The sequence below is a fragment of the Dasypus novemcinctus genome, chromosome 9 (assembly GCF_030445035.2).
Source record: "Dasypus novemcinctus isolate mDasNov1 chromosome 9, mDasNov1.1.hap2, whole genome shotgun sequence".
In the NCBI taxonomy this organism is placed as follows: Eukaryota; Metazoa; Chordata; class Mammalia; order Cingulata; family Dasypodidae; genus Dasypus; species Dasypus novemcinctus.
In genome coordinates, this window is record NC_080681.1 from 37,186,863 (window position 1) to 37,214,695 (window position 27,833).

The window sequence follows — 27,833 nt, forward strand, 5'->3', positions numbered from 1 at the left end:
TTCCATTATTCTGAACCTAAATTTAAAGTAGCTGTGCTAGATCTTTGGATTCCACTACTGCCACAGAAAAATTAAATGGAATTACTTGGTTTTAAAGTGCTTAGTAATAACATCAGTATAAAACTAAGAAGTACTATGAAAAGTGAATCACCAACATTTAACTGTTGGCACTTAGATTTTGCCCCTGTTGTGGTCTAAAAGCCAATTTCACTGAATCATATTCGTGAAAATGGAATTAACACTCCTAATATCTTTTCAATCTATTAATATGATTCTGGGCAGAGATAAAATAGCCAGTGAACCAAAGCCTACAAGTGTTCCAGAAACAGCTTTTACCTGCACCCACGCAGAAGGCCAGGGAGGTAGTAAAAGAGTAACTTGATCACACAGCTGTAGCTCTGTAGCACAATACAGAAGAATGCAATTTTAAAATGCATTAAGGCAAGCGGACTTGGCCCAGTGGTTAGGGCATCAGTCTACCCACATGGGAGGTCCGCCATTCAAACCCTGGGCTTCTCTGACCCATGTGGAGCTGGCCCATGTGCAGTGCTGACATGTGCAAGGAGTGCCCTGCCACGCAGGGGTGTCCTCCGCATAGGGGAGCCCCACGCGCCAGATGTGTGCCCCGTAAAGAGAGCTGCCTAGCACGAAAGAAAGTGCAGCCTGCCCAGCAATGGCGCTGCACACATGGAGAGCTGACACACAAGATGACTCAACAAAAAGAAACACAGATTCCCATGCCGCTGACAACAACAGAGGTGGACAAAGAAAAATGTGCAGTAAATAGACACAGAGAACAGACAACTGGGGGGGGGGGCAGAGAGGAGAGAAATAAATAAATAAATCTTAAAAAATATAAAATAAAATGCATTAAAGTTGCTCTTGTAAATGCCTCAAATGTATATGCCAGAGTTGTTGCTCATACTGTTATAGACCAGCGATACTGACCAGACTCAGACTTTGAATATAGTTCCAATTGAGAGCTTTATTAGCCGTACGGCGACTGTCTCATTCCTCTGCAGAGGAGAGAGCAGCCCCGAGTCTCAGGGAAGGGGTGGTTTTATAGCTTTTTAGGAAGGTGGGCATCTACTAATAAGCGAGCAAGCAAGCAGCACAGAAGCGGAACGCTGTGGTTGGCTGAAGATAACGTATCTATGTTTTTTTTTTCTTTTTGAAAGGCTTCTTCTTGTAAGCAGTCCCATATATTTATTGGCACTCTCTTTACAGGCTGTCTTGTTATTTATTGGCACTCTCCTTACAGTCCATCCTAAGTTATTTATTGGCACTCTCTTTACAGATCATCTTAAGTCATTTATCTATTTGAAGGCACTTGCAATTCCCACCTCCCAATGTAGTTCTATTCCTATTTTCCCAATGTGGCCTTACCTTTACATTTCTCCCTTTCTTTCATGATAATTCAAATCTTTGAATTTCTTCGTGAGTAGGCACTAAGTAGGGGGCATTTAAAATTATATATTTAACAGTTTGGAATTTTTTATATGGATTATATATGGGCCACAGGTAAGCAGTACAAGGTACAAGGTGGATAAACAGGGGTCATATTTGGTGACCTGGTTCTGGTACTTTTAACAAGTTGAAGAGCTCCCTGCCTTTAAGCCGCAGATAGTTATAAACCTGGGGGATTATATTTATTAGGACACAGAAATTGTTGGAGTTGGGGAGAATACAAGGGGTTAGACCTGAGACGCAGGCAAACTGAGTTCCTGGAGGAGCGGCAATCAATATTCAGGATTTGTTTGAATTTGTCCGGTTTGTAGTTGCATGGTGTTTACAGGAATCAGCAGAAGTTTAGAAGTTTTTATTTTGAACAGCAGGATCTTGGGGCAGGGTCCCCTGCAGTCATCTTGGGGCCACCGGCACTCATGTGGATTTTTAGTCAGGCTCCAGATCTATCCATTAATTTTGTTTTACCTTTAAAGAGTTTACACCTTTAATCTTACAGGGATGCTGAAGGGAGATGATTTCTTTTCTGTAACTGCTTTCTGCTGGCCAAGGGCTGTAGTCATTGCCTAACAGGGTGTAAAACTCTTATTTTATTTTAACTGGAGGAAGATGGATCTGGCATTCTGTACGAAGTTGGATGAAGTTTTCATATGGTTAATAAGATGTTTACTCTGAAAGAAACAAACTTAATTAGAGACTTAGAATACTCATTCTTAAAAGAGGACACTGGGTTACAGAGGTAGACAAGGTTAGGTGCTTATAGATGGCACCCTTTTTAAAAGCCGGTGGGAACAATATATATATATATATATTTTTAAATTTATTTATTTTCAGAGAGAAATTGCAACAGATACTTAGCTTTGTTTGAAGACACATTTCAAGCTGTTTAATGATTGGCACTTGTACTCTGTCAGATGTTCCTGGTGAACTGGCACCCTTTGGGCAATTGGTTTCATTCAGGATTAGTATACCAAGTTGGAAATTTTCTTCATTTTTAGCTGTGGGAGTGATTAGAACTACAGAATAAAGGTTTTTATATTTTGGTTTTAATTGTATAATTTCTGGTAATTTTGACTTGTTTAATAGGTGACTCATTATTAATAAGCAAGCTTCATTTTTGCTATGCAGTACAGTAGAATTGTAAGTTGACTGAACCTGGTTGAGACTGCCATTTTTTTTTTTTTAATTTTTTTATTTTTTATTGACTTTGTAATAATATTACATTAAAAATATATATGTGAGGTCCCATTCAACCCCACCCCCCCACCCCCCTTCTCCCCCCCCCAACAACACTCGTTCCCATCATCATGACACATCCATTGGATTTGGTAAGTACATCTTTGGGCACCTCTGCACCTCATATACATTGGTTCACATCATGGCCCATACTCTCCTCTATTCCATCAAGTAGGCCCTGTGAGGATTTACAATGTCCGGTGATTACCTCTGAAGCACCATCCAGGGCAGCTCCATGTCCCGAAGACGCCTCCACCTCTCATCTCTTCCTGCCTTTCCCCATACCCTTTGTCCATTATGTCCACTTTTCCCAATCCAATGCCACCTCTTCTATGTGGACACTGGATTGGTTGTGTCCATTGCACCTTTATGTCAAGAGGAGGCTCAGATTCCACATGGATGCTGGATGCAATCCTCCCATTTTCAGTTGTAATCACTCTAGGCTCCATGGTGTGGTGGTTGTCCTTCTTCACCTCCATCTTAGCTGAGTGTGGTAAGTCCAATAAATCAGATTGTAGGTGCTGGAGTCTGTTGAGGCTCAGGATCTGGCTTTCACATTGTCAGTCCAGAGATTCAAATCCCCTAAATATATCTTAAACCCCAACATTAACTGCACCTCCAGCACATTAGCATGAAAGTCTTATGAAGGGAGATCCCATCTAAGTCCAGATTCATCACACATAAACACCATTTCCAAAGAGGGGCCATCTGCCCTGGTGAGACTGCCATTTTATTTCATAGACATGTTTATTAACTGTTTAGAAAATGAATTTATTAGGAATCTAAAATGTTTAATATGCTTTTGCACTTGATCTAAAATAGAAAATATAACGTTATAATTATTAGGCATATATTTAGTATAGGATAAAAGTACAGCACTTAATATTAATTAATGTATTACTTAGTGCAAAGGATTCAGAGTTGCACTTCATAGTTTTAAGTTTTAGGTTTGTAATACTTTACATGTTATCCCTCTATGAGAGCAGGCTATAATGCTAATTGTGTTTAAGTTTTACTTACAGTATTCTGGTATCATGGTTCCACTTAACATGTTCTTTACATAGCGAGTAAGTCGCAGCATCGTTGATCCTAGAGAGTTTCCAGTATATTACTGGCCAGGTGCATAGTGCTCTCTGGCACTATGGAACAGTGCCAGTCTGGAGGCAATATCTGTTGTACACTTGGTTGTACCAAGTTATCACTGGCTGCTGCAGGAGCTTGAAACTGCAAAGTAGTTTCCATCGACTTCAGGAGCAAAACCAGAGGCTGATAAAGCAAATCTTTCTAATTGAGGAGTCAGTGACCAGCCTAGCCAATAACTCACATGGAGAGCCAACCTGTAATGTATTCAAGGCCTGGTTTGAATGCACAAAAGAGTTAGACAATGTTAAAGTTTATTACTTGTTTTTATATATTTTTAAACACTTTAATGCAACACATTATATATTAAATGACTGTTTACCTATACAATTTTACTATGAAGATAATGGTAAGTATTTTACTTTAGTAATAGAGGGAAAAACTATTTTTCATTGTTAAAATGAAAACAGAAGATTCTCCATAGAATCAAGATAATTTTTTATTACTATTTATTTAAATATGTACCTTTTGGTGACTTTCAGACACATTTTATTATCACGAAGTTATTCTTTGCAACTAATATCAATCCAAGATTTTAGTTAACAATGACTTTTAGAGCTATAATTATTTAAACATTTTCAGCTTGAAAGATGTTCTACAAACTTTTTATAATTGACCATAACCACACTGATCAGTTACTTTATATTTTAATAAACTTATTAAATTACAATTATTAACCAAAGAAATTTACTTTATTTATTTAAGAGAGCACATGCATAATCTTTTTTAGCTTAATTTTATTAACGTAAATTTATAATTTTTATTATTCAAAAGACCCTGTACATACAATATTAATTTATTTAATGGGTACTTCATAAACCAAGGGAGATTACACTCAAGCTAAACAAAATTGAAACCACTATAGTTTATGCAAGGAATGGTTTTTTTTTTCTTTATAGGAAGCGAAAACTTCTTTTTTGTTTAAGTTATGAAAATGAATAATTTTCAAAAGCATACAGATTACCAGGTTTTAAAACACATTATATAATTGTTTAATTTGTTTAATTATAATCTCGGAAAGATTTTTCCATAGTTTTAATGGACTTTTTTACTTGTTGGAAACTGAGGTATGGTGGTTTCACAAAGGGAGACGTGCTGTTTTCATGGCTATGCTTTTAACATAGGAATGCAGGCATAAATAACAGGATAGAGCTGTCCGGGGCAGGGAGAAATACTAGTAAACACACTTTGTAGTTTGAAAGGAATACTGAATCTTTGTACTTTGAGACAGGTTTTTAAATTTACGAGTCTTGTTATTGTGTAGTTACACTGTTTGTTATCTTTATAGTTTGAGTATATATAATGCCACATGTAGAAAATAAAGTTGTTTGAGGAGTTATTACTCGCAGATTCCTTGATCCCAGCTCTTTAGTTTTTTTTGTTTCTTCACCCCCTTTTTTCTTTTTTACATTCCTGATACACTTTGGGTCCAAATCTCTAACATTTACTTACTGAAATTTGTTAACAGAACTATTACTTACTTTTATTTTATGGCTGTTAAAGGTTTAAACTGGGAAATTACAGGGCAAACTGATTTTTAATTTTTTAGCTTAATAGATAGGTTTAATATGTTACACTTAGTCCTGCCCTTAAAACTCTTGCAGAGAGGAGGCTCCTTTTAATAGTTTTTATAATTAGATTTTATAAGACTTTTTTCATCTTGCCCAGTTTAATTTGGGCTCCAAGAATATTTATTCACATATATAACTGTGCATTTAATATTTTAATAATTTGAACAGAGCCTTTAAGAATTCTCACTTGTTAACTTGATACTATCATCCTGATGTATGAAGACATACACCGAGCAAACAGGCAGACACAAATAAGAGTTAGATACAGGAACACAATTTATTGATGTTACTTATAATTTGCATTATTTTATATACTGTTTAGCTTAATTTGGGATTTAGAACTATTTATTATTTATATAACTGCCTATTTAACTCCAATAACCTGAGCAGATAGGCAGACATGAAGAGTTTGTTACAAAAACATAACTTTAGTTACTTAAAACTTTCATCTTTTTCAAAAAAGTGTGACTGCAAAACATTTTAAAGATTCCTGAAACTTTTTAAATTTGCACTATGACTATGCAGTTTTGCACAAGAATTTTGTTTTTTACTAATGGTTTATAACTAAAATGTTTCTAATGCTTTAGCACTATTTTTTTTTGTTTCAGAACTTTACATTTTACTTTGAACCCAGCAGAATTTTGGATAAGTAATAAGACTAATTTCATGTATATTTACCGAGGCTATTTGAAGCTTCAGGGAGACAGACTGGTTTCTCTCATGAATTACTACTCTTAGGAATACTGACAGTTAAAGCAGGAGATTTTTTTATTCTTCCCAGTCCTTGGAGATAAAAAAATTCCAGTGGTCATTTAATTCTTAGTTGCAGTTTTTATTAATTTTTTTAAACTTGTTAATTTTATAACACTTTTAAACACTTTTCATTTGACTTATAGCATATTAAATGAACTTAACTATTACTTTCATTAATTTTTTAAGGTAAAGGAACAAATCTCTTGCAGTTAGTTTGAAGCTATTTTTCAGGATTTGATTTTTAGAAAGCAGGTTTGAACATTATTTTCCTTTAAAAGAGATAAGACCCTTTCTTTTTTAAACACTGAGGAGATGATGAGATTAAAGCACAAGAAGCTAATTTCAAAAAACAGACTTTCTTTGTATACTGATTATTCATGAAATTTTTACTAAAACAAACTAATGATTTGAAAGAATTTGAGAAAGAACAAAATTTTTAACTTTGCATCAGTATACTACTTGACACTAAACCTTTTAAAACTTTATAGACAGACCTATCAAATCTTACTCAAGTTTAATCACAAAAATTTCTCTTCCACAAACCTTCTACACTTTCAGTATTCATTTAGGTTTTGTCCCACACTTTATTCTTTCCTAACAATCAATCATTTTTATCTTAGGACAAAATCATCTCCTGTTTCCTTAACAATAAAAACACACACATTCCATATATCCCACATACTAAGTTACCAGGCAAACTCTTCACAACATATAATTGCCATCAACACTAAATAAGTTTGTTAAAACAATGAACCATTCTTCACTTTAAATACTTAGCAGCATGTAATACCAGAAACAGTTTTTTAGAAGCAAGGTGGCAGGGGAGGCTGGCCACCAACAAATTTCCCTGTTATAAAATTACCTTTTATTAGTAGTATTATTAATTCAGGTTTTGTTTAATAAAGACTTTTTGGAATTAGCCATTTAAATGCCTTAATTTAAACAATGCTTCGTTAAACTTTTTATAATTATTTATAATTTTAAGACAAATTTTATCTTCATAGAACACATTCCCTTACTTAAAGTTATTACAATACCTTGTACAACTTGCCACATGCATCAGAGTTCCAAGAGTTCATGAAATCAGCCATCTTATTTTAGGACAAAACACATCCTTCCAGAAAAAACTCATTAAATTTCAGTCAGCATTTCCACAAACTTTTAACTTTTTTAATATTCATTTAAGTTTTACATCCTTCATTTTATCCTGTGAAGAAAAATATTCATTTTAATTTAGACAAGAACTATTTTTTAATGAAAAGACATAGTAATTTTGTTAAGACTTAGAATTTTTGTTATTGTAGAAATCCCATTAACATTCAAACTTATGTATTAATATAAGAGCTTATTTTATATTTGGCCATTTGAATAGAGCTCTTTTTTAAAAAAATTTTATTCATTAATTTATATCACCATCCGGAGGTACCAAAATATACACTGACATTGAACAGGCAAACACAAAACAATTACAACACATTAGCAGAAACGTACAGTTTACAAATGACTCATAATTTTTCACAAATTACACAGAACAGAAATACAAAAAGACAAACAAGACAGACGAAAAGACAAACCAGACAACCTGAACCCAAGTCAAGAGCGACATCTCGCTCTGACCAGTGGGTGGGATCTATGTGCTGCGTCCAGCAGATCCACTTCCCCACAATCCACAGACTCTGCAGAGGTTTTCCAGAAAACAGATTCACCGAGGGACGTCCCGTTTGCTGATCCTGGGCCCAGGAACTCCTGACGCTCTCCAGATAGAATTTAGGTGGAGACAAGTTCCAGGGCCTGGCGGCGTTCGGGGCGGAGGAACGTCCCTCCCAGGCCTTCCCCTAGACTGCCAGTCCCACCCGGAATGTACCTGTCTCCCTGAGTCTGAGGAGATCAGCCCTGCTGGAGTGGGGGATCTCATTGATCCATCTCGCTGGGGTCTCCAAATGTTATAGACCAACGATATTGGCCAGACTCAGGCTTTGAATATAGTTCCAATCCAGAGCTTTATTAGCCGGGCGGCGACTGTCTCATTCCTCTGCAGAGGAGAGAGCAGCCCCGAGTCTCAGGGAAGGGGTGGTTTTATAGCTTTTTAGGAAGGTGGGCATCTACTAATAAGCGAGCAAACAAGCAGCACAGAAGCGGAAGGCTGCGGTTGGCTGAAGATAACGTATCTATGTTTTTTTTTCTTTTTGAAAGGCTTCTTCTTGTAAGCAGTCCCATATATTTATTGGCACTCTCCTTACAGGCCGTCCTGTTATTTATTGGCACTCTCCTTGCAGTCCATTCTAAGTTATTTATTGGTGCTCTTTTTACAGACCGTCTTAAGTCATTTATCTAATTGAAGGCACTTGCAATTCCCACCTCCCAATGTAGTTCGATTCCTATTTTCCCAATGTGACTTTACCCTTACAATACGGAAATTTAAATAGGATAGGAAGTACCTTTTTTAAGAAAAGGAAACAAAAATATTTACAGCTTTTGTCAGTTTTTAAAAATTTGTTATTGGTTATGAGTTCTTTGTTCATTTACAGTAAGCATTCAGCATTCAATTTGTGTTTTAATTAAGCATCCCCCAAATTAAATACAATCCAGGCCCCACAAACTCTGGATCGACCATTGCATAAGCAGAGAGAGAAAAAAAATCCTAAAAACGGAAAACTTCACCATGAAAAGCGTGATTATATCTGGACTCTAAAATAGTTTTGTGAAAAATATATCCACAAATCTATATATTTTATGCTAATGATAAAAGCCTTTTGTTAATAAGAGGAGTAGTTGTTTTAAAAAGGAGACAAAAAAATAAGTAAGAAAATAATTAAAACCCAATCCACCTTTCCCCGGACCAAACTATCCCCCGAGAGACAGGCTGTTGAACTATCCCCCACCTGCCAACACTGGTTACACCCACGCCTGGTGCGTCCTGCCAGCTGTGGGGGTCAAGAAAACAGACAAACGCACAAGGGGAGCTCCTGGGTTTCCAAAGGCAGAGGAAGAACAACCCGACCCGCCCCGAAGTCCTTCCCTCCCCCTCCCGCCCCCACCCGCCCAAAACGCAAAAAGCGCGATTACTTTCAGTTTTGCTTCTCTCCACCGTCTCCTCGAGGGGCTGACTGTGCCGTCCCGCTTGCTCTGGGGCTTCGGAGAAGATAGTCGGGGTCTCGAGGTGCCCCGCGCAGAAGAGCGCAAGGAGTGAGCAGGCGCAGTTGAGGAATCGTCTTTCCGCCCCGGTCTCATCGTCCGGTCAGGTAAATTCTTTTCTAAACTCTGTCTTCCACGGGTCAGGTAAATTCTTTTCTAAACTCTGCCTTCCATGCAAATGTCCCTTGGCTGACCAGTGGCTCAACTTCGGAGGCGCAGTTTCCACCGCGCAGTGGGGGCAGCGCAGCCAGAGCGAGGCGCGGGCGCGCGGTGGCCTGCCCCGCGGGCGCTGGTCCAGCGTCTGGGTCAGGACCAGAGGCGGCTGCGGGGCCGCAGCGCCCGCAGGGTAGCCCCGGGCTACGCTACTTCTCCTGGGGCATCCCCCCAGGGCTGCAGCGGGTGGTCCCTGGAAAGAGCCTGGGATGGCAGAGGAGGCAGCTGCCCTCCTCTTCAGAAGGGGTGGCCGAAGTCCTTTCTCGGATTGAGGGAAATGTTTCTATATCCATGGATATTTTTTTCGGGCTCTTAATGGGGATTTACCTGATGATGTTGATCGTAAAGCAGAAGAGTTAAAGGAAGGAGAGCTACAGCAGGAACCTGTCTGAGAGTGATGGATGTGAGAGAGAGTTAGTGAGAAAGAAAGGGAGGGGCAGAGAGAGTGTGGGCAGACTGGAGTCAGCTGCCTGCGTTCAAATACTGGATTGCTGCTTTACTAACTTTGTGACTGGCAAAATGCTTATCCTATCCTGCCACAGTTTCATCTTCTGAAAAAAAAAACAACAATGTGCTGGGCATATTTGTATTAATTACCTCATAGGGCCATTACAAGTACTAAATGAAATAATATTTATAAAACGCTTAAAATCATATTACTATGCCTGTATTTCTTACTTTTTGACAATATCTAATCAGTTACTCATAAATTTAATCTGGGAGCCCTCCTTGGATGTGACACAGATTTGTGTTCAAATCTTGCTTCTGACTGAAACCTTTAATCATGTGCCCTATCTATGCTTCCTTTATTTTATCTCCTAAGAAAGGATAAAATTTTTTCAATATTAGAATTCTTGTCAGGATCAATAAGATAATGTTCTTAAGGCATCTGTGTCATTTTTTAGAGAAATGAGTCAGTGGACATTAGTAGCATTCTATGTGCCCTCATCCATATAACCAGGCATTGTGGGCACAGTGGCCTAAGAGTGTATCATCTTCCAATATTTTCACTTAGAACTGCACAAAAAGTAAAAAGTTGATATACACATGTGTATTGGGTTGAACAGCAGCCTCCAAAAATATACTGCCTACTCCTAAGTGCGGGTAACTAAAAATGTGACCTTATTTGTATGTACAAAGAGTCTTCGCAAACATAGCTAAGTTAAGGATTTTGAAGGCGGGTTCTATATACAATGACAAATACCCTGATGGGAGATTGTCAGGGAGATTTTTCCAAGACAGAAGAGAAGACACACTCAGAAGAGAAGACCATGTGATTGGAGTTATGCAGCCTCCAGCCAGGGAGTGTGTGGAGCCAACAGAGCTGGAAGAGGTAGGGAAGGATTCTCTCCTAGAGCCTTTAGAGGGGGTGTGGCCCTAATGACTCAGGGATTTGAAACATCTGTCATCCAGAATGTGGGAGAAGAATCTATTTTTGTTTCAATCCAGGTAGCTCACTTTGTGGTAATTTGTTGCAGTAGTCTTGGAAAATGAATACAACAGACCACACTCAGGATGCTGATAAGTGCCTTGGATACCCAAAGCTAGAGATGAGCTGGGAATCTCCTATTGCACTCACAGGCTCTTCTGGGTTTGCAGGTCACCTGGCAGCTGTACTCACCATGAAGTCGCCCATTTGTCTGGTGGAAAACAAGAATGAACATCTGCTGGTGAACAAGCAGGCTGTTCAGATTCTTGAGCACATTTCCCAGCCTGTGGTGGTGGTGGCCATTGTAGGGCTGTATCGCACAGGCAAATCCTACCTGATGAACCGGCTGGCAAGACAGAACCATGGTGAGTGTTGGCCCAGAACAGGGGCCAGTAGCTTTATCCCAGCCGTGTCTTAGTTTCTTAAGCCTCCGCCAGCTACACTGGAAGGAAGAACCGGACCTCTCGTGATAAACAAAACTTCCAATTCTAATTCTCACCAGCAAATTGTCTTCCTTACCATAATCCCTTCTGTACTGGGAAAAAATTTAGTAAGTATTGTTCAAACCTGAAAGTCAAACATCATGCATGAAGCTTTGTTAATCAGCACACCAATGCCTTACCAGGCAGCGCTTTTCATATTTCAGGAGGAGTGATGAGAACTAGAGCAGTGGGCACATTGGGGGGTGCTTTGTAACAAATAAGAACAGATGGGAGTGTTGTGCTCCTCCCTGGGAAGGCTGCCCACTTTCTCGGGAACTGTCACAGAAACCTTAGAATGTCCTGCCTGGGGAGTGTTTTGTTCCTTCCTGATGAGGCTGGCCACTTCCTCGGGAATTGATGTAGTACTCATAAGTTGGATCTATAGTTCATTGATTAGGAGCTCCATGAAAGGTGTAGTCCTTGAGCAGGCTAGGTGAATTCCCACCCTGGGAGAGGGTGATCTGTACAGGTTTACCTATTGCTTTCAATTGAGACTGTGGTATGGGCTGCTGATTCCGGGCTTCCCAGCTGTGAGCTAGATGTTGCTGAGTTTGTATGCAAAACTGTTCTATTTATCTGTCATTTTGTGACTCTGTTCAATATTGCTTTAATCTTTTGACTGGTTATGTTATTCTTGTTTCTCACTCTAATTATCAGTATAGACTTATTCAACTAGATATGCATATATATATTTATATTGCATCCAATTGGGACTCTGGCTGGAGGTGGGCCAGGTATATTGGTGTGTCCCCCAGTTTGGTGAACTTATATCTATACTATATATATCATAAAGGATTATGATGAAGCAATTGAACCCCTGTTTGTAGACAATCCTTTGCTTACTTTTTATTTTCCCAATTATTAACAGAAATTTAATAAAATAAATATATATCTGTGTTTTGCTTTCTTAGGCTTGAGTTAATTAAGTCATTATATCAATCTATATACATATCTAGAAAGCAAAGCATTAACAAAGCATTTTATTTAGCAGAACACCCTCTCATACTCTTTGTTTTAAGACTGTTAAAGAAAATCTCTCTGAATAGTGCTCAGAATCCCACACTGCTATTACTAGTTCAAGCCCTGAACTTGTGCAACATATCTCTTGCTTATTCTTATTCATTAGAAACATGCATGGTCATCTTTCACCTTAAAAATCCTTTCTGGACTCCATATTTTGTTGTGGGTAACACTCATATTTTTACCAATTTTCAGAGGGAAGATATATTTTACTCAGTGTCCTTCTTCCATTCCTTCTCTTCTCATGTCTCTCATCAATCCACTCTTTGGTGGCCTTGAAACACAACCTTCTTTCAACTTCTTCTGTGGTGAACCAATTACCTCTCTTTCCTCCATTTCAGTGGATGCATACTTTACTTTCCTCAACTCTTTGAAACAGGTGACACACATCATAGGACATTCTTGTTGATCTGTTGAAAGCATCATCTTGTTTCCTGGGGCACTTAGAATCCCACAGGCCTGATTCTGTAGCCCCTGAGCTGCGGGGCTACCTGCTGCCACAGTGTGTTGCTTTCTCCCCGCCCCTGCAGGCTTCCCACTGGGCTCCACGGTGCAGTCTGAAACCAAGGGCATCTGGATGTGGTGTGTGCCCCACCCCTCTAAGCCGGACCATACCCTGGTCCTTCTGGACACTGAGGGTCTGGGGGATGTGGAAAAGGTGAGTCAGAGGCATATACAGCAACTTATACGCTGGATTTTCTCCTTATATCTTCTTGATTGTTTAAACTGATGTGATCTGTTCCTGAAATCCTGATATGCAACTGTAGTGAAAGATGCAAATTTGCTCTCTTTGACCCTTACCTCTAGGTAAGATCAGATATTGGGATGTATTAGGTATAATCTTTTACTAATTGTCCCAGGAGTGAATGATTTGATTCCACTTCAATATAAAATTATTGAACAGCTGAGTTCTAGACCTCAGCACTTAGTACTGCAGTTATTAGGGAACATAGTAAAGGCCCTGCTCTCAAAGGGCCTTTATCCTGTTGAGGAAACCACATGTGTGCAGTCAGAATTAATAGAGTGTTCATTGGGAAAGAAGCAGGTTGGGTAGAGGGAGAAGCTGCATTCAACATAAACACGTTGGACTCCAGCGCTTCCATGGGAGGTTTTGTGGCCTGGATGGTCCGAATAGCTCCTGTAGGGATGCTGAGTTGGGACTAGAGTTTGAGGCTTCTATCCTCTTGGCACTGGTCAATCACTGAAGGGCTCCCCTCGAAGCCTTTCACACTAAGGGGGCTGACAGTTGAGGAACACCTCTCAATAGCAGTCCAACAGCTGTCCTCCAGTCCTGAAGGGGTGGGGTGGGGGGCAAGGAGCATATCACAGGTAAGACTCTTAAATGTTAGAGTAACTGGGTAGGAAGGAGAGCGGCAGCAGCGCCCACCCAGGGGATCAAGAAGGCTTCACTTCCCAGCTCCAAGCTACTGGAAGACATCTGCATTTAGGGCTGGAGCTAAGGGAGCTGGGTCTTCATTTCCTAGGTAAAGCTTATCAGCTGCACACACACAACGCTCAGGAAGGCCTTGCTCTAACTCTGACTGCACTGACATCAGAAGGCACGTGCTTGAGCTACAAAATCATTTTAGATGTACGTCTGGTATTTTAGCTGTAGTGTAAATGCAGGAAATGAATGATTTCCCTTTGTCTTTGTCTTATTTGGGAATTATTTGAAAACATATCTAAAATGCCAAAGTCTATTTTCTACTCAAAGAAAAGTTAGAAATTCTTTGTTAACATTCAAAACCACATATCAAACATAGCTATGGCCTTATCTATATATAAGTAATTATTTGTTATAGTCTCCTTCTTATCCTAATTTTTAAAAAATTAGCATTTTTGGAGAAAGAAAGTACTGAGGTGCTATTTTTCCCCATCTCCCATATATATGCTTCTATGTGTACATCCCAGTGTTTCCATTGTTCAAAGAATCAGTGCCAAATATTACACACTATGTGTAGCAGAAATGATTTGTTGATGATGGTATAGTTTAAGCAATGCTATAATTTATACAAACAAGTTTGCCTGACCTTTAAGGCCTTCATCAGCCTGTAACAGCTCACTTTCCAGTTTTGTCTTCTATATCCACCTTCTGCTGCAGTCAGACTCTTAACTCTGTGCTTACTGCCAAGTACCCCGACATGACAACATGTCGTATTTTGCTTACGTAGGCCTTTCCCCCGTAGGATCTCTTCATTTTTTCAAGTGCATATTCTGCAAATGATTTAACACCCAGCTTGAGGATTCCAGGAACCTACATATCATACCCTCTTTGTCCAATTTTAAAAGCTTCTGTTTTTCCTTAATAGAATCATCATTTTTAACTTAATATTACAGCTCCAGATTCCTCTATTTACCTTCATTACTGAAATTTAAGCTGCTTGCAGATATTGTCATCTGTGTTGCCTTGATTTTTTTCTGCCTGTTTTCCACTGCTTTGAAACAGTAATTTCCAGAGTAACAATTGCCATTATTTCTTTAGATTCCTGACCTTAAGAGCACTGGAAGATATCAAATTTATAAATAAATTATTGAATGTAACTGGATAAAATTTGAATCCCCAGTTGTGCCTACCATAGTATATTTCTTGGAGCTTATGACCAATAAATGTGTGTTGAATGAATATGTGAAAAGATCTACCATTGAATACCTAACTGGACCCCAAGGATTGTACTAGTTTTATTTATATATATTATTTTCCTTTATCTCACGGAGGAAAAAAAAAAATACTATGAGCATTAGAACCCTCTTACAGATGAGGAAACTGAGATTACAAGAAATGTTGTTGTCATGGTCCCAGCTGAGATTCACATCATGTCAGTCTTCGTAGCCTATGTCTTTGCCCATCTGCTATGTTAGCTGAAATATCTGACCGATGGAATAAATGTCTGGATGGGTTCCTAAGGAATGGCCTCCTAAGTCCCCTGCACTAATGTATGCCCCAGGGTGACCCTAAGAACGACTCGTGGATCTTCGCGCTGGCCGTACTTCTGAGCAGCGCCTTTGTCTACAACAGCATGAGCACCATCAACCACCAGGCCCTGGAGCAGCTGCAGTATCCTTCAGAACCCCGCCCAAGGTCACTGGTTTACGGGCATGGAGGCTGGGTGAGAGTCTTCTCTACCATGTCGTTGCCTTTGGTAAATGGAGGTGGCACAAGGCAAAAGAGAGAGTTTGTATTTTCTAAGGGAAATGTGGGCATTTTGGGGTGGGAGCTTCTTTTCCTTAGCCAAATCCTAGCTACGTGACAGAGCTCACAGAACTGATCAAGACCAAGTCCTCAACCACACCCGAAGAAGTCGATGGTTCCACAGACTTTGTGAGTTTCTTTCCAGATTTTATCTGGACTGTACGGGATTTCACCCTGGAGCTAAAGTTGAAAGGTCACCCCATCACAGAAGATGAGTACCTGGAGAATGCCTTAAAGCTGATTCCAGGTCAGATCATGATCTAGTAATGGATTTCCAGGAGGGGGTGGGATCTACTGAACAGGGTCAGTCACCTCTGGGATTTCATTTGCCTTTGTATGTGATGTTAGATTGAGTTCAACAGACATGGTGACTGGGAGGTGTCTTGAAACACTCTAGGGACTGGAGGTGAAGCTCACCCAAGAGGAGAAGAGCCTCATGTACAACATTATTCAAAACCAGTTTGTGCTTCTCTTGATTGGTACCTCAAGTACCTCAAGTACCCAATTACAGTGGGTGCTACAACTTTCTAAAGACCAGAAACTTGTTTTTAATTTGGTGCCTACATTTGTTTGAGGAAAACAGCTAACCAGATACTTGTTACATTTAAAATCATGATGGAAAGCATTATCTAATTAAAAAATATATTCCACTCATTTAATCTTATTCTTCTCAAGAACACGTAAAACTTTCTAGTGCCTGATTAGTTCATCTTGTACAAAAATGACTTTATGCTCTAAGAAATCTTGAAGAAATATGTCTTTTCAATCTATGCCCTTATAACATTTCTACTAATCATCATACTATTTATTTTTCCATCTCAGTCATACTTTCTTTTCTTTACAACATGTTTATATATGCAGTATTTTTCAAGGTAAATCCTTTTATTAGGTTGCAGTTATACAGATTGTTATCTGATGAAACTATGAGAGAAATATCAATTAGTATATCATCATTCTTTCTTTCTTTGTTTCATTCATGCTTTCTTAAAACCTTTATTGAGAAATTGGCTAAGCACAGCAATGGCCCTATCAATTCAAAATAGTCCTTGCCCTCTAAGAGTCAAATTCAATTTGGTTACACTTAGTCATCAGAGGATTTTGCTAAAAGTTGGTAGCACTATACAAATTGTTTTTAGTTTTCCTGACTTAATCGGTATGTCATCTGCTTCTTTCTAAAATTGTCCCATTATCTTTGTTTGTGGCTTTTCTCTTTATTTGGTCCCACACTCAATTTCTATATAGGTTTGAGTAGACTAAAAATATATATTTGATGTCCCTTGCATCCAGCCATTTATTCAATAAACATCTATATTGGACACGGTGTTTACTTCTGAGGGTAACAACCATAGATTTTTTGTTGTTGTTCTTGTTGTTTTTTCACTTAGAAGGGATGCTGCCTCAAATTTCTCTCCAGAGTTATGTCGTTGGTATAAGTTTGATTTGCAGAGAAGTATTGAGTGTTGATATTAAAGAAGTTCTATAAACATAAAAGTATTCAAAGATGAAAAATCGCTAACCATAAGAATCTTCAACTCCCTTACCCAATGTGCCCATTGTAATCCCTGTTTTTTCCTTCCCTCAGGCACAAAGCCCAAAATCCAAATATCCAATTTGCCCAGGGAGTGCATCAGGCATTTCTTTCCAAAACGGAAGTGCTTCGTCTTCGACCGGCCAACAAATGACAAAGAGCTCCTAGCCCGTATTGACAATGTGTCAGAAGACCAGCTGGATCCTAATTTCCAGGAGCAAACAAACCTTTTCTGTTCTTATATCTTCACCCATGCCAGAGCCAAGACCCTCAGAGAGGGAATCATGGTCAATGGGCCTCGTGAGTCTCCTTTTTGCCTCTCTGTCCAGCCTAGTAGGTGTTGAATATATTATGTAATGAGGTTCTCAGTGGGTTTGTTTGATTCTATATAAATGTATGGGTGTATAAGGTATGGGTATGAAGAAATGTGGATATTTTTATATGTATCTCTTTTTGGTGAGTTTAAAAATCCCTCTTCAAAATTGTAAATTTTGAAGGCTTTCATGTATTAAACAGAAAAAAAAAACCAATTTGGGTAAAATCTGGGTATAAAAACAGAATGCTGTTCACTCAGGGCTCTCCTATATGATGAGTTTTCCTTGCAAGGAGATTACGAAGATATTTTTGGGTATTGAAAGCAGTCTGGAAGTAAATATTACCATTAAGTCTTTGGAAATACATTAGATTCTTAAAATGAGGCATACATAAAATCTGATGTACGCCCATCATGTCTACATGTATAATCTGCTGTCTCTTCAATTTCTTTCCATGGAAAATTATTTTTATGCTATGTCTAAAGTATGTTAGATGAAGGTGCATATTTAATTTATTAAATATGTGACCTGAAAAACCATAAAATAAGAGTTAATAGGAAAGTAAAGGTGATGATCATAAAAGGAGGTAGGGTCTGATTTGTGTGTGTGTGTGCATATGTGAATTTAGAAATGTAGTCTCAGAATCCTAGAACCTTTGAAAGAGAATTTTTAATTTATCTGCTGAATTTTGTACCTTATCCAGGACTGGGGATGCTGGTGGTGACCTACGTGGATACCATCAACAGTGGAGCGGTGCCTTGTTTGGAGAACGCGGTGACAATGCTGGCCCAGCGTGAGAACTCGGTGGCTGTGCAGAAGGCAGCCGACCACTACACCGAGCAGATGGCCCAGCGAGTAAAGCTCCCCACAGACACGCTCCAGGAGCTGCTGGATGTGCACATGGGCTGTGAGAGGGAAGCCACTGCCGTCTTCATGGAGCACTCCTTCAAGGATGATGAACAGGAGTTCCAGAAAAAGCTTGTGGTACTTTGCCTTACTATGTAAACTTTGTGACTCTTTCCCTAAAGGAATTAAGCCTAGAGCTACCCTTATAGACTTTCTGGGTCATCTCTCACTCAAGGATAAAGTAGTCTGGATTCTACTTATAGTGGAATATATTTCCCTTTTTTTTTTTTTACCCTCTTTAAAGTTTGGACACTTTATCCAGTAATTTATATGATCACTGAAACAAAATAAGTACAGACCTCATCTTTAAGTGAACACGTTGATGGATTCAAAGCCTACATAGAACACTCACAAATGAACCCTGAGCTTGTTGCTTTTTTTGTGCACACTCTGTGAATTTTAGGAACCAAAATTTTTCTTTTCAGATGCACATTCCAGGTCATCCTGTAACTTCCATTGCTTTTGTTTGATCATTGTGCCATTGAAGATAGAATCACCTAATGCTGCAGCAGCTAGGAACCACAAAGATCATGTGATGCAACCCCATGCATGTCACAGAAGAGAAGCCTGAGACCGAGGGGCATTAAGAGGGTTTTTAATTTGGGAAAGAACCAAGTCTCCTGATTCAGATCTGTTCTGTGTCCTACCCCACTAGAATGTTTTTCTCGGGAAGACCGCAGTTCAATCTACTCTTCCACTAGTTTCTTTGAAATTTGATTTCCCCAGTACCTGTCTTCTGGTGACTTTCCTTTCCTTTTCCCTTGCAGGAAATCATAAAGAATAAAAAGGAGGCTTTCTTGCTGCAAAATGAACAAGCATCTCTTACATACTGCCAGGTTAGACTGAATCAGCTTTCAGAGGCCCTGATGGAAAGTATTGCAGCAGGAGTTTTCTGTGTTCCTGGAGGGCACAAGTGCTACATAGAAGCAAAGAGAAGGATTGAACAGGGGTATTGGCAAGTGCCCAGGAAAGGAGTGAAGGTGAGGAACAGCAGAGCATGGGGAAGCTGACAGAGTGGATCAGGGGGTCTCTGGAAAATCTGAGAGCCCAGGCCCTGTTGTGAGGAGTCAGAGATCATGATACTTTTAGCTTCTAATGTCCAGTATTTGCTCTTTATTCCTGATGAGAGTAGAAATGTTCATCACCTATGAGAGAGTATGCATATCAGAAATCCAGGAAAGATAGACAGAAAGTATCTATTTCTTCATCAAACTAAGTGGCAAGCTTGTGCCAGGTCCTAGGATATATGGTTTAAAGTGAAAGTCTTTATACTTCTGATCAAAAGTGAGAGTCAATTGTAGGCAATTGCATACAGAATATAATGCTCAGAGTCCTGTGATCCTGGCTGGCACAGAGGATGATAAGAAATGTAATAATAGTAATACAACTAAGATACATTGAAAACGTATTGCCTATGCAGCTGATAATAGTGTAAAGCTTTTCTCCCTAAGCATTTAAATTAAACCCTCCATGGTACCAAAACATCTATCCTTATTTTCCACATTTTAGAGATGTGATGTGGGAGACACAGGCCAGTTAAATAGTTACATAAATTTACAAATCTATCAGTGGCAGGGGAGGGGCAGCATTTCACACTGTAAAGGTATCTTACAAAACCTTATGGGGAAAGCAGTGTAGATTTTCAAGTATTTGTACACGTTGTTCAGGTCAAGATGTTATCTGAAGTGCAAAGTACCGTGTATACTTCAAAATATATACAATAGCACATAATTTTACTAGCTGGGCACTACAGCAAGTATTACAGTATACCAAAGGGAAAGCATTTGGAGAGACAGACAAGAAGGAAATATGAGAATCTCTGTTCACACTAAGGAGCTTAGACCCCTTGTTGGAGGTTCATGGAATATTAAGCAGAAAGAAAAAAGACCTATACAGACTTGATTGTGCAGAATTAATCTCCATGGTGGAATTTTATGTTCTTTGCTCTTGTTGGTTTCTCAGGCAAAAGAGGTTCTTCAGAGCTTCCTGCAGGCACAGGTGGCAATAGAGAAATCCATCCTGCAGGCAGATAGAGCCCTCACTGATGGAGAGAAAGCCATTGCAGGTACAGGCACAAGTCCTGGGGGGGGGGGGGGGGCGGGTTCCTGCAGTGTCCTCTGGCAGCTCTAACAGGAAGACATTCCCAAACAATGAGGCGCTCTCCTAATCACACACTGTGCTCAATCTGAAAACTACAAGGGAGGTGTGGTTGTACATCCAGCTAGACACAGATTTTCCCACCACAGCTGAACTCTGCTCTGGGTGGTGTGAACACTGGGTGAATTCTGAGATTTCCCACTCTACTTTCAATCTGGTTTGGTCTCTGATATTAGGAGGGTTGAACTCACGCTTGACCTGTTATTTCATTACCATTCTAATACTTCCATGGGATAGCGGAGCGGGCCATGAAAGAGGCAGCTGAGAAGGAACAGGAGCTGCTGAGGCAGAAACAGATGGAGCAGCAGCAGGAGATGGAGGCCAAAGAGAGGAGCATGCAGGAAAATATAGCCCAGCTGAGAGAGAAGCTGGAGAAGGAAAGGAACAACGAATTGAGAGAGCTGGAAAGAATGCTGGAGCATAAGATGAAGGTAAGTCTGTCTGGGACCTAGGTTGTCCTGAATGTCATTGTCCTGGTACTTTGGGAAGGGAAGGGAAGCTGAATGCAAAACCATCTAGAAGAGCGCCATTCCAGTTCAATGCCATTGCGCACTCAACTCCGGAGCCCTCCTGCCTCTTCAACAGCCCTTTGAGTTCTCGTTCACACTGAGACTGGAGAGTCCAGAATGACTTTGGAAAATACAAAGAGGGTCTGAGCTGCTATTTACAGTGATTCTAAAGTGACTCCTGAGGGCTGATTAAGCGTATTTCATCGCAAAGTGTGTTCAAAATAAACATCAATCAGTTTGTTTTCCCAAGGTCCCTGCCAATTATCAGGAACCCTACTACCACCCAAAGACTCTGAGTTAGAACTATCAAATGTGTCCAGTCTTAGAAACACAGTGAACTGACAGCTTATAACATTGTTGTATTTTGTCCAAATATGGATAGCCTGCCCAAGTCACTATACCACAGTGGAATTGTTCTCTTCTCCCATCAGAAAGTGTATATGTCAGATTTCTAGATCAGCTTATAAATTTGTTATTTCTAAAATATGAATGGGCATACCATCCTGATTGGGATTGAGAATTGGTGCATTTGTACCTATGGGTCCCTCTCAAGTGGCATTTTTCCACTGGAATATCTCACATGCCTGACTTGGCACCCTTGCAAAAAACTAATAATGGTGGGTGACTATTAATAAGGTTGTAAACTATGCTTCCTTTTACTGTCAATGTCCAAACCAAATGATAATCCTGTTGCAAATAGTCTCCTCACATTATCAAAGTAAAGGAGAGACAGTTTTACAAAGTTCTAAATACGTATTTTGAAAAAATGAGGATTTCTAAAATTTTACATCCCTCACCATTTTTTTAGGTCCAAGAGGATCTGCTTAAAGAAGGATTTAGGAAGAAATCAGAGGAGATGCATGCACAGATAAATCGTTTGCAAAATGTTATTGATTCTGCTAAAAATGATAATACTCCTTGGATTGTACGATGTTTGGACAGAATTGGCTCTGAGTTAACTTCAATCATCACTGCTCCAGTCCAATTAATGGACCACGTTGTAAAAGGCATTAGCTCAATATTTAAAAAGAATTAGGTGTTCTTTGTAGGAAAGTATAGAACGTGGATATATTCTTGTCTTGTTTTTGGCATATATGATTTTCCCTTTCATTCTTTCAAGTTTTAAGTGTAAAAAGTGACTACTTATCAGTAGGATGTAAGTACCTGGCACATTAGATAGAATAAATGTTTGTATTATGAGTTAGTTTAAAGGAGAGGCCAACAAAGGTTTAGAACTGGGGTCAGCAATTTCTAGCTTGTGGGCCAAATCTTACCTGCTACCTATTTTTTCTTTGTTTGTAAAGATTTATTGGAATATACCAAGTTCATATGTTTATTTCTGCCTTTGAGTCACAAGGGCAGCATTGAGCAGTTACAATGAAAACTGCATGTCTAACAAAATCTAAGATATTTACTATCTAGCTCTTGAGAGAAGATGTTTTTTTGACACCACTTTAGAAGATAGGGTGGAGAAATAGACTAAATTTGCTATAGCAGTTAAACACTTGAAATAAACTTATTAAAAATGCTAGTGATAGTCACAAAAAGAATCATACAAAGTGTATACATTGAAGTCAATTCACTCTTAATTTAATGTGTCTCAAATGAATAGATATAAAGGTTTTTTAAAAAAAATGAAGTTAGACTCCATGAAAGTTTAAATTCAAATGCTTTACCTACTTTTAAAAATTGCCAGAGGAATATAGAAGAGGAGTAATGAAGATGGACCACATTTACCTTTTATAAAAACCTATTGTAGAGCTGCAGTAATTAGATCAGTGAAATACTGGGGCACAACATACAAACAGAGCCATGGAACAGGTGATGTATTCTGGATGTAGACCCAAATACTTATTGAGCTTGTCCAATTCAAAAGTATCATTTCGGATCAGTGGTAAAAGATGCCTGTTTGATAACCTCTCAGATAACAGCTATGTAGAGAAAGCAGAGTATAGGTCTTTAATATAACTTTAAAACAGCGATTTAAATTCACAGCTGAACATAGTCTTTCACATGAAGAATGAAACCATATTGGTAGATATTAGACAGCTAAAAAAAGTCTGGACAGTGATGTTCATAGCAGCATTATTCACAATTGCTAAAATATGGAAACAGCCCAAGTATCCATCAATTGATGAATGGGTAAACAAAATGTGGTATATACATACAATGGAATACTATTCAGCTGGAAGAAGGAATCAGGGTGCATATGACATGGATGAACCTTGAGGATGTTATGTAGAGTGAAATAAGTCAGACACAAAAGGACAAATATTGTATGGTCTTTCTACTATGAACTAAATGAGTAAACTCATGAAGGTAAACTAGGAAATCGAATGTAGGTTGAAAATGGAAGCTGATACTTGATGTACGTAAAATTTTTAATAAGGTTTATTGCAAATGTGTGGAAATGAATAGAGTTGATGGTAATGCACTATAATGATTTTAACTAACACTGCTGATTTCTAAATATGATTGTGGCTGAAAGGGGTAGTCTGTGGAGGTAATATTTCAATTGAAAGGGAGCTAGAGAATAATGTGGAGAATGTATAATATAGTGATTTTGGTGGTGTGTGAAGATTGTGGATAAGGGTATTAATATAAGGATGATATTCCTTTACAAAGTGTTAACTATATAGTGATACATGGGAAAATTATAACTAATGTATCTTTATGGATTGTAGTAAATTGTAATATTTTTGTTACAGTGTCAAAGAAAATAGGTCAATTCTAAGGGACAACAAGGGGGTGGATAAAGGGGTATGGACTTTTTCCTTTTAGAGTAATGAAAACATTTTAAAATTGACTAAGGGATGACAGTACAACTCTGTGATGAATATGAGAGCCACTGAGTGTATACTTTGAATGGATTGTACATGGAACTGTATAACATGGAACTGTATAACACAATGAATCCTGTGGTGAAGAGTGGACTATAATTAACAGAACATGAGAACATCTCTCACTAACTATAACAAGTATAAATACTAATTCAAGGTGTCATTACCTGGGTGGTTTAGGGGAAACAAACAGCAAATGTAAGATACTGACTATAGTTAGTAGTAATGTTTTGAGGATGATCTTTCATAGTTTGAACAATTGTTTCCCAACAATGTTGTGAACTTACAAAACAAACATACCTATCATCATACAGGGCTCCCCCACATTCCCCCACCACCAACACATTCATAAATGCCTGGACAAATAATCGCTCATTTCTTCAGGAGGTATTCATTTTCATGTCGTGAGGGCCAAATACAAAAACAGTAAAGCACAGGAAATTCTACAGGGGTGATTGATGGAATGAATGAACAAATATATAATGGTTGGATGAACTAATAATTGTAACATTTTCTTTATCATTTAGAGCAGGGGCTCTTAACAACAGGTCCATGAGCTTAACTTTGAATTAAAAAAAAAAAACATTTTTCTTGTGGGGATGTGTTCGTGCAGTGTGACATATTTATTAAATAATACACAGTGTTGTGTGGACTTACGAAGGGGTCCGTGGTTTTCACCTGACTGGCAAAGGGGCCCTAGAGTAAAAAAGATTAAGAATCCCTGATTTAGAGGGTTGATAAATCTCTCTCTCCTTTATTGGCAGAAAGATATTCGCAATATTCACTAGGATCATAACATCCATAGGATATTGCATGATATACTCTTTGATTCCTCATTGGTGTGATTTACGATTCCCTTTTTCTAATCATTCTGAGTGGGCATGCATTTTATTAATAGTTTTCAAATAAGAAATGTTATTTTCTCTTTTGTTCTGTGTTTTCAAATTTATTAATTTTCTTTTTTACCTCCATGATTTTCCTTCTTCTTCATATATGGCATTTATTTTCTTCTTCCTTTTTTTGTTTACTTGGACATAAACTTGGATCAGTGATTTTAATCCTTTCTTTTCTTATTAACTCTTAAAAGTTTAAATTTTCCTCTAATCATTTCTCTAACCATATTCTTCAAATATTGATAGGCTTTATATAAAAAAATTTTCGAATTTGCCTTTAGTGTTTTACTTTTACCTTGAGTTACTTAGATTTGATTGCTTAATTTTCAATAACTTTTAATCAGTTTTGATATAATGTTTTTATGGAAAACATTCTTTATACTTTTTTCCTAAAATTTATTGAGATTTGCTTTTTGTTCCACCATGTCTTTTCTTCATTTGTTTGTGTTGACTACTATAAATATTGCCTAGTTCAAATATGTTTAAATCATGGTATTAACATTTTTATGTCCATATATATTTAATTTTCCTGTCAATTATTGACAGAGAAGTGTTACAGTCTTAGATATAATTACGGTTTTATCTATTTCTAACTTTTGTCAATTTTTGTTTCATGTTTTATGAAGTTCTACACATTCAGAACTGTTAGAGCATCCTGATGAAAACCCACTATTGTCTTTAGGAAATGTCCACCTTTATCTGATGACTGTTTTACTTAGTGTCTTTTTTTCTTTTGCATGGTACTAATAAAGCCATCTCTCTTATGCTCCCTGTTTGCATTATATTTTCCCCATCTTTCATATTCCAACCTGTCTTTGTGTGTGTATTTAAAACGTGTCCCTTGTAAATAACATCTATTAGAGTGTTGAATTTGTATTCAGTCTGACAATTGCAGCTTTGAATTGGTATGTTTAATTCATTTGCATTTAAGGCAATTATTGATATTAAGGGGTTAAAGTATATCATCTTGGTATTTGGTTGTTTTGTTGTTGTTGTTTTTGAGGATTCATGTTCTTGGTTCTTCTGAATGCTGGTGCCCTGCTATCAATTTCCCTTTACTGTACTCCATAATCATAAAGAGATAATTGGCTAAAAAATCTGTTTATTCTTAATGTACGTGTAATAGTTGATACATTTCCATAATCAAAGACCTTTTCAAGTTGGAGCAGATATCCATCAGCCTTATCTGCAAAAGAGGGAATGGACAATGTGGTCTCACTGGATAAACTAAGTATCATAATTTTGGATGCCTTGCTATGCTGGTGCACCATGTTTGCCTTCATAAACTGACAGTAACTTTTGCTATCTTGCGGATTCTCATTTTTTTTCATAGAATGACCAGTAGTTCTCATCATTCCTCATCCATTTTTAAAAGCTTCATTTCATTGTGGCATAATTTATGTCATATTAAGTATTAATTGCATTTGAATGTTCCCATTAAAAGTGTATAGTTTGGGGAGCAGATTTGGCTCAACTGATAGAGCATCCACCTACCATATGGGAGGTCCAGGGTTTAAACCCAGGGCCTCTTGACCTGTGTGGTGAACTGGCCCACACACAGTGCTGATGTGTACAAGGAGTGCCATGCCATGCAGGGGTGTCCCCCACATAGGGAAGCCCCACTCACAAGTAGTGCGCCCTGCAAGGCAAGCTGCACCACGCAAAAAAAGAGCAGCGTGCCCAGGAGTGGCCCTGCACACATGGAAAGCTAACTCTGCAAGATGATGCAACAAAAAAGAGACAGAGATTCCGGGAGCCGCTGACAAGAATACAAACAGACATAGAAGAACACACAGCGAATAGACATAGAGCAGACAACGGGGCGGGGGGTGGGGGGAATGGGAGAAAAAATAATGCTTAAAAACAAAAGTGTATAGTTTGATTAGGTTTTAGAAACAATATATATTCCAGTAATACTTTCCTATCAAAATAAAGACCATTTCCATCACTCAGGAAAGTTCACATGCCCTTTCCCAGTCAAACTAAATCTCCCAAAAAACAAATGCTAATTTGTTTTGTTTCACCAGTGATTAATTCTGCCTGTTTAAAATTTCATATAATGGAATTATACAGTTAAGTTCTATGTCTGCATATGTTATTCAGAGTAGTTATCTTGAATTTTATCCATGCTGTTGTGTGTATGATTATTTTGCTCCTTTTCATTGTTGAGTAAAATGTCATTATACGTGTACATAAAACAATGTGTTCTCCTATCGATTTATTTGGGCTTTCTCTAGTTTCTGACTTATAAAACTAAGCTGTATGCTCCCCCAGTGTCTTATTTTTTCTTTTACCTTCAAAGAAGCTTTAGCTTACAGAAAAGTCACATAGAAAATATAGGGAATTCCCTTATACCCAATGCCCTCAGCCTTTCCCACTCTCTCCGTTTTACATGTGGATGGTACGTTTATTTCAATTGATATACAAATATTGAAGCATTGCTAGTAACTATGCAGGAAGAAATTGGCACTTTACATGTAAGATAACAGATCTTACAGTGATAAAAGACAATGTATAAAAATTATTAAAAAAATTTTTTTTTTATTTTGTCATTTTAAAATTTTTATTTGGTTATATTTTTGGCTTCATTTTTGGAATTCTGGATCACTGAAGGGTCTCACAACTGTGGCAGGGGAGGGTCACCTGTGTGGGGTGTTTGGTGATGGGGGGCTGTGAGGGCAGGGATGTACCTGGGACATGCCTTTACGGAATATGAATATGTTCAAATGGTCATGGAGTGTTCTGTCAGTGGGTGGAGATGCACACGATAACCAAAAGAATATTGAATTCCCATCCTGGGGAGTCCTGCTGCATTCTCCAATAGAATGGCAAGAATCTCCCGACTACATGGGCAGTGCCTAGTGAAGGAAGACAGACCATTACACGAGGACCTTGATATTGATGATTGTACCTATGAACCTTTTCTTGGGAAATTGAAACTGAGCCTAGTAATACATATTGCCTAAGAGTTACCTCCTGAAAGCCACTTTGCTCAAAGGTGGCCTCTCTCTAAGCCAAACTCAGCATATAACTCAGTACCTAACCGCCCCCCC

At 38.4% G+C, this 27,833-nt stretch overlaps 1 protein-coding gene and 1 long non-coding RNA gene across 5 annotated transcripts; one reads left to right on the forward strand and one right to left on the reverse strand.

Annotated features, from left to right (window-relative positions):
- Positions 1-965: 965 nt before the first annotated feature.
- Positions 966-9,309, reverse strand: LOC131279714 (uncharacterized). 4 transcript variants are annotated; one of them, XR_009187146.2, is made up of 4 exons: positions 9,231-9,309; positions 7,202-7,371; positions 3,721-6,194; positions 966-2,462 (listed from the first exon to the last, which is right to left on the reverse strand). It is a non-coding gene; the product is annotated as an uncharacterized lncRNA (long non-coding RNA). The 4 variants fall into 4 exon arrangements; XR_009187145.2 differs by lacking the exon at positions 966-2,462 and having other exon boundaries at positions 2,769-4,055; XR_011649638.1 differs by lacking the exon at positions 966-2,462 and having other exon boundaries at positions 2,769-6,194.
- Positions 9,235-26,978, forward strand: LOC101442656 (guanylate-binding protein 6). Its single transcript, XM_004481471.4, has 11 exons — positions 9,235-9,406; positions 11,112-11,306; positions 12,974-13,101; positions 15,389-15,498; positions 15,684-15,880; positions 17,216-17,461; positions 18,179-18,459; positions 19,149-19,361; positions 20,344-20,446; positions 20,776-20,969; positions 21,856-26,978. Exons 2-11 carry the CDS (start codon positions 11,135-11,137, stop codon positions 22,081-22,083), a joined length of 1,872 nt encoding a protein of 623 aa, XP_004481528.2. The 5' UTR covers positions 9,235-9,406; positions 11,112-11,134; the 3' UTR covers positions 22,084-26,978.
- Positions 26,979-27,833: the final 855 nt, after the last annotated feature.

What these genes read in the sequence shown, in the direction of transcription:
- LOC101442656 (XM_004481471.4), top strand. Translation starts at nt 11,135, where the DNA reads ATGAAGTCGCCCATTTGTCTGGTGGAAAACAAGAATGAACATCTGCTG. An exon ending in TGCCTTAAAGCTGATTCCAG is followed by an intron (nt 15,881 to 17,215) that starts GTCAGATCATGA and finishes TCCTTCCCTCAG; the next exon opens with GCACAAAGCCCAAAATCCAA. An exon ending in TGCCCAGGAAAGGAGTGAAG is followed by an intron (nt 19,362 to 20,343) that starts GTGAGGAACAGC and finishes TTGGTTTCTCAG; the next exon opens with GCAAAAGAGGTTCTTCAGAG.